This window comes from Poromitra crassiceps (genome assembly GCF_964638095.1).
Source record: "Poromitra crassiceps genome assembly, chromosome: 1".
NCBI classification, from domain to species: Eukaryota; Metazoa; Chordata; class Actinopteri; order Beryciformes; family Melamphaidae; genus Poromitra; species Poromitra crassiceps.
In genome coordinates, this window is record NC_139623.1 from 32937596 (window position 1) to 32944388 (window position 6793).

Below are 6793 nucleotides of genomic sequence, written 5' to 3' on the forward strand. Positions count from 1 at the left end.
TGTCTCCCTGCATCAGATACTTACAATACTCTATGCCCAGGATGATGTCTCTGAAGTAAAGCCTTGACTGCTCCTCTGAGAAGGGACTGTCTGTGGGCACCTCCATCACCGGACTGCAAATCCAGGTGGACAATGTAGAAAATAAACAGACATACAGGCAGACAAATCCACAAATTATCTATATCATTGGTTTGATTATTTGCACAAGAAATTCATTCCACATGTGAAAATATGGAAATGGAGTGAACAGCTGAACAGAGATTTAAACATCTTTCATGCCTCACTCACTGTCACTCAACGTCTAACTGTAAAAAATATAATAAAACAATTCCAAATGGCTTCGAGAAAGATAGGTATAACCCTATACCAACCCGTTCTACACATCAATATCAATATCAATATCAATATTAATATTCTGTGATACTCCGGTGCCCCAGGGGATTCAATTCATACTTCATTCAATTCATATTCCTTCAGCCAGCGCATGAGGAAATCTTTCTGTGTGAACTAGAGATCATCAAGTCCAATGTGATGCCATCAAGATGTACAACCTGGATTTAAAAGGATAAAAAGATCTGTCGTAACCTTGTAGCCAAATTATTCCTACAGTAAATTGTAGATTTAGACAAATGGCCCCCACAGAGAATACTCATGGGAGTAATAAAACCCCCATTTCATCTAGCATGAATGGCCTATTCACCACTTTGTAATTTCAAGTAATATAATTATAGTTATTATTATTATTAGTTGTAGTAGCAGTAGTAGTAGTAATAGTATTAGCTAGTGTTATGATACTTGCGTATAACATTGCTGGTTTGTGTTGTAAACATCACAGGTGCCTTCGCAAATAGCATTCAGTAATCAGTAAATGGGATACTAGTATTGATCATGTATACAGGGATATCCAGTATGAATAACCAGATTTCTCTATTGTGTAAACGCCATATCATGAATATGAGAAAGACAGAAAGATAGACGGAAAGAAAAAACGGGATAAGCCTCATGATACTCAAGTCCATGTAAACGCAGTCAGTGATCATTCCCTAACAAGAGCAAACAATCGCTTCTCTCACTAGGAATGCTTTCACACTGGTGCCCTGGTACCGTTCCTGAGCACACTTGTCCCCAAAATTGACCCCAGTTTCAGAACGTTGAGTGTGAACGTTGCGTTCCGTTCCACGCAACAGGGAACCGTGACAGGATCCACTTGAAAAGGTGGTCTGGCGAACGCTTTGACGTGCCCGGGCACGGAACACTTGCGAATGTGAAAGCCAACCGTTCCGAACCACATAGACAACACACGGGCGAGGATACACTGCAAGTATAGTTGATGATGCAAGTGCACTCTGTTCCGTTTCCGAGCGCGGAAGAAATGTTGTAATCTGAAAGCTGACCAGCGGGGAAGAGGGGAGGGGGTTAACCGTGCCCAGGCGCAGAACGGAATGTAACGAAAGCAATCGTTCCCCGTGAGAATGCACCTTTAGTTGGCATCCTGCTATTGAAACAATGTCAGTTATTACTTCCAACATGTGAAATAATACTGGCACCCCACCCCCACCCCTCCATTTGCTTATAAAGACATTAGCGTTTCACATCGTTAGATGATCACAAATTGTGAGTGGTGTAGGAGGGAACAGCTCACGTATCAAACATTTACAGGGCTCACTGGCACTGGTAATAACTGTGAAAACCTAAGAACGTTATGACTCCCTTTGAAGCCTGGGATAAAGCGAACAATGGCGCTGGGTTAGCTTGGCGTAATGAAGGAGCACACTGCAGAGAGCAAAGCAGGGATGGAGAGACGGAGGAGTGAAGAGGCGAAGGTAGAGGAGCAGCAGGGATATGCCTTCAATTATTAAAAAAGGACGTGTCCTGTACTCACCCCTTGCGCATTAGCTCAAACACTGTCAGAAAGAAAGGGGAGGGGGAGGAGAGAGGAACACATACTGTAAGTCCATCCTATCCGTTCAGTCAATTGGCACTTGAGCATTGTATTGACCCTTTTCTCGGCAGCCATTTTGTGTCTCAAGGCAGGGTAAACAAGTGTAACCAATAACATTAATGATGGTTTCCAACTTCCATTCCATTTCGGTGCTCCTGTGCACTGCCGGGGGAGGCTCATTAATGTTGTTGTTGGTTACACCTGTGTTTACCCTGCATTGAGACACAAAATGGCTGCTGTGAAAAGGATCTATTAGTTGAATGTGCCACATTAAGCAGATGAGGAGTTTGACGTTTCACTCTAGCAGGCATCCTAACTGTGAGCTGGCAGTACTGAAGGAAGGATTCTGCGTGAGACGATCTGAATTATGAATAAGTTATAAGAACACGCATTGGTGGCATATATGCCGAGTGGCATAAGCTGAATGAAAGGAAAAGACAGTGAAAGGGAGAAAAAGACAAGGTTCCCACACCTTCTTAAACAGCGAATTCCCTCAAATTCAAGGACCCAACATGCCATAGTTTGAGACATGGATCAAGGTATTACTGTTACAATATTTTGATATTTTTTTAATAATGAGAGGGTTTACAGAAGCTCACAGACAAGAATTAAGAGAGAGCCTTGAATGTGTGAACACTTCTCAACTGTGCCGTATAAAACCTATTTACTAATGTTAAGTAAAAAAAGAATATCAGAAGAACTTCTATTCTTGCACAAAATAAATACATTCGAGCACTTTGAATGTCTAGTCTGTCTAAACATGTCTCTTTCAATATCTTTCAGTCTATCCATAATTGTCTATTTATGTCTATTTTCAAATGGATTTGATTTTTTCCCCCACAAACTTTCAAGGATTTCAAGGACTCGTGGGAACCCTGAAAAGAGGATTTAGACACAGAGTACAGTATATGGTCTGCATACCCATGTGAAGGTTGTCCTCCGCTGGATCATCCAACACCTGCAACCAGAGATGGGAAAAGTACACACATTCTTTACTTAAGTATAAGAACAGTTACTTCCGTAAAAAAGACTCTGGTAAAAGTAGAAATTCAACTTGTTTACTCAAGTAAAAGTCAAAAAGTACAGGCTCTGAAATGTAACCAAGTATAAAAGTAAAAACTATTTCTACTGGCTGTTTCTGTGCAAAGTGAACTGAACCTCACATTTGTTATTTATTTCAAAAGGATCCCCATTAGCTGATTCCTGTGGCACCAGCTAGTCTTCCTGGGGTCCAAAATACACATCATCATAAGCATGATCATATACATACAGTATATACAACATCACATTTGTGTAATGTTTACATGTTATTCATGAGATACATAAAACATCATATATGTGTAACATTTAACACGTGCACTTTGAGTTGTGTTACTTTAGGTGAGTAGCAAATAAGTAAGAAAGAATTAATCACAGAATTGTAGTATACAAATTAGTAGTGAATTACTATGTACATACAATTGTGAGTACATGGAATACCATTGCACATGACCAACACTGACTGGACTATTGATCATCTGCGTAAGTAATGTGTTCTTAAAAGGTATTTGAAAGAGGACGTATTATTTGATTGACGTATGTGAAAGGGGCGGCTATTCCAGTGACTGATGGCACGATAGATAACTGCCTTTTTTAAGGCGCTTGATTTTGGGCGAGGTAACATGATTTGGTCGTCACCTGCTGTTCTAGTGAAATGAATATGGACGTCATTCATTTCACTATTCTAGTGAAATGAATATGGACGTTATTCATCTGACAATTTCACTATGAATGAATTGGGGTTTGGTGGTATAAATACTGTTGCTAAAGAGCGTGACTGTGCTTAAGGCAAGCCTTTTCTTGACTGGTAACCATGAGAGTTTACGGTGCATGCTATATGTGTGTTCGTTCTTATTGGGCAATGTAAAACGAGTGTGGCGGCTCTGTTCTGGACAATTTGTAGTTTCCTCAGTGCGCTCTTTGATGCAGATGACCATACAGGTGAGCAATAGTCCAGGTGGTTTAGGATTAAAGACTTGACTACTTGCCCCAGAATGTGTAGTGGAACATACTGTATGGAATGCGTTTCCTTGCCATAGAGATACCGTTGCCCATTTCCCTAACCGTTCAATCGATGTTTTCTACCCATGACAGTTGACTATCAATTATTACACCCAGAAGTTTGACCTTATCCACCTGTTGTAGAGATTCACATCATATTAAGCAAACTAGAATTTTTGCACGCTCAATTCTAGGGTGGACACTCGGGAGACGATGAACCGAGCACACTGATTATCGTAGTAGAATTGGCTATGCTGATGGTATTTAATCTCTGGTCCTGGATTTGTTTGAAACAGTCACTGAATAACTAAATCTAGGAAATGAAAATAAATAAACTGACAGTCCTTCAAGTGTGTTTTGGTGGAGCAGAAAGTCTTCCATCATTGGTTGAGGGATGCCGGTAGGTCAGAATAGTTTTGGTTAGGGTATAGATTAGCTACAGCCCAACTGTAGGCTGTGGATTAGCCAGACCAGAGGATTCCAAAGTCTGAGACCACGGGCCTCCTCTCAGATAAAGCATGGACAAAGCTCCATGGAAAAAGCTGCCTTCACTCTTATTCCTTGTGTGCTAGTTATTTCTGGTTAATGGCTAGAATAGTCAGATTGTCTGAGCTGTTGCTCATTTGGCTACTGCTGGTTCTAGTGTGCCGCTGCTACCCCGGCCACTGCAGCGGGATGGCCAGGCGGATTGAGTCGCTGCTGTATGCCCTAGTGCTGGGCGATAAATGTCAGACTAATATCGCCTGGTAATTATAATACATGATAACTTGATTGCAAAATGTTACTTTACTTATACAAACAATATTGTGATATACATTAGTATATTTCGAAACTGACCCCTGTGACTATTCGTGATATTGAGACCGTACCGCCCAGCCCCAGTATACCCTGTGTTACAGTTGTCCCCTTCCTATGTAGATATGCTAATATTCACTTCTATTGGTTATGGCTGATTTGTCATTGATATGTGTGGTGTTCAGTTGTAACGACAGGTGGCGCCCTTTCGTCTTTCGGGGCTGCCATAACTGTGGTTAAAATGGCCGCCGCCCTTCGCCGGCTGGGTCTCAGTCGGCCCATACAGAAGACTAGGGCCACACACGGCCCGGAAGACAGTTTGTTGACAGCCTATGTGAGGTTATATTTTGGTTGTGCACCATTCACTGTCTTTATGTCCCGGGTTCGAACCCCGGTCCGTCCGAGGTCCTTTCTGTGTGGAGTTTGCATGTTCTCGCCGTGTTCGTGTGGGTTTCCTCCGGGGGCTCCGGTTTCCTCCCACCATCAAAATACATGTATGTTAGGGTACTCCTGTCAGTAGCCCTGACCAGGGCAATGGCAAAAGAACTGGAGTTGCACTGCACTGCAGCTGCCCACTGCTCCTAGTTCTAGGAAGGTTCCTAGTAGAGGATGGGTCAAATGCAGAGGATGAATTTCCCCATGGGGATAAATAAAGGATAACTTAACTTATAACTTAACTTAACTTGACCTTCTCTGTGAAGCCCTCTGAGACATGCTTGTGAATTAAGGCTATACAAATAAACTTGACTTGACAAAGGCAGAATACTAGATAAACAAGAGCAGGGGAAAAACACCTCTTAACAACATGAACACTGTTCACTCACTGTTGCAAACTGTTCACAACAGTTGCAAAGATGAAAAAAATACATAGAATAGCCAAATGTGTGCTTTATTTTGTGATCTCATACATATGCTAATGTTAGCATGAATAGAGTATACTTTTTGCTTAAAATACTTTTTTGTCTTCATCTTTCTAAATGAAATGACCAAAAGCTGTAACTGTAATGGAGTTGTCGGCCATGGTCATCAGCCAAATGACCATGGTGTGTAAAGAATGTATCCGTGACTTACAGTATGTTGCAATAGCAAATATTGAAATCTGGATTTTAAGTGGTGGGTCTGCACTCATAACAACAGGCACAGTCCTTGGTGAGTACAGAGCCAGTTATACTGTCTCTTCCTAACCATCTGTGATCACCATATCACTTTCAACCATTTTTAAACTGTTCCTCTCCGTGTGGGCTTTCATCTTTTGCACAGACAGAAAAACTCTATCCATTATTAGATGGACTGGCCTGCAGTCTCACAGGAATCAGTTGGATACCCCTAATGAATGTGATCCTGAGCCAAGCACAGCCATGAACAGAGGGAGACAGAGACAGAGAGAGGGAGCAGACTTGCCCCTGGCCCACATAATATGCCCATTCTGAGAGTGTGCGGGAGGGAAGAGGGTGGACAAAGCAGCCAGGAGAGGAGAGAAGAGAAGGGGAGGGGAGAGGAGGGGTGAAGAGAGGAGAAGAGAGGAGGGGTGAGGAGAGGAGAAGAGAGGAGGGGTGAGGAGAGGAGGGGAGGGGTGAGGAGAGGAGGGGAGGGGAGAGGAGGGGTGAAGAGAGGAGAAGAGAGGAGGGGTGAGGAGAGGAGAAGAGAGGAGGGGTGAGGAGAGGAGGGGAGGGGAGAGGAGGGGTGAGGAGGGGAGGGGCGAGGAGAGGAGAAGAGAGGATTAGAGAGGGGCGAGGAGAGGAGAGGAGAAGAGTTGAGATGAGAGGAGAAGAGAGGAGGGGCTAGGAGAGGAGACGAGAGGAGATGAGAGGAGAAGAGAAGAGGAGAGGAGAAGAGAGAAGAGGCGAGGAGAAGAGAGGAGAGGAGAGGAGAGGAGAAGAGAGGAAAGGAGAAGAGAGGAGAGGAAAGGAGAAGAGAGGAGAGGAAAGGAGAAGAGAGGAGAAGAGAGGGGGGGAGAGGAGAAGAGAGGAGGGACGAGGAGACGAGAGGAGAGGAGAAGAGAAGAGAGGAAAGGAG

General features: G+C 43.2%; 1 protein-coding gene across 1 annotated transcript in view; it reads right to left on the reverse strand.

Annotated features, from left to right (window-relative positions):
* Positions 1 to 6793, reverse strand: part of camkk1a (calcium/calmodulin-dependent protein kinase kinase 1, alpha a) — a gene marked incomplete at both ends in the record, with an annotated part of 83052 nt that overhangs the window by 42324 nt on the left and 33935 nt on the right. The window contains 3 exons of the mRNA XM_083637765.1: positions 25 to 113; positions 1883 to 1904; positions 2864 to 2900. Of these exons, the coding sequence (XP_083493891.1) occupies positions 25 to 113; positions 1883 to 1904; positions 2864 to 2900 (148 nt within the window). The remainder of the gene's footprint in view (positions 1 to 24; positions 114 to 1882; positions 1905 to 2863; positions 2901 to 6793) is intronic.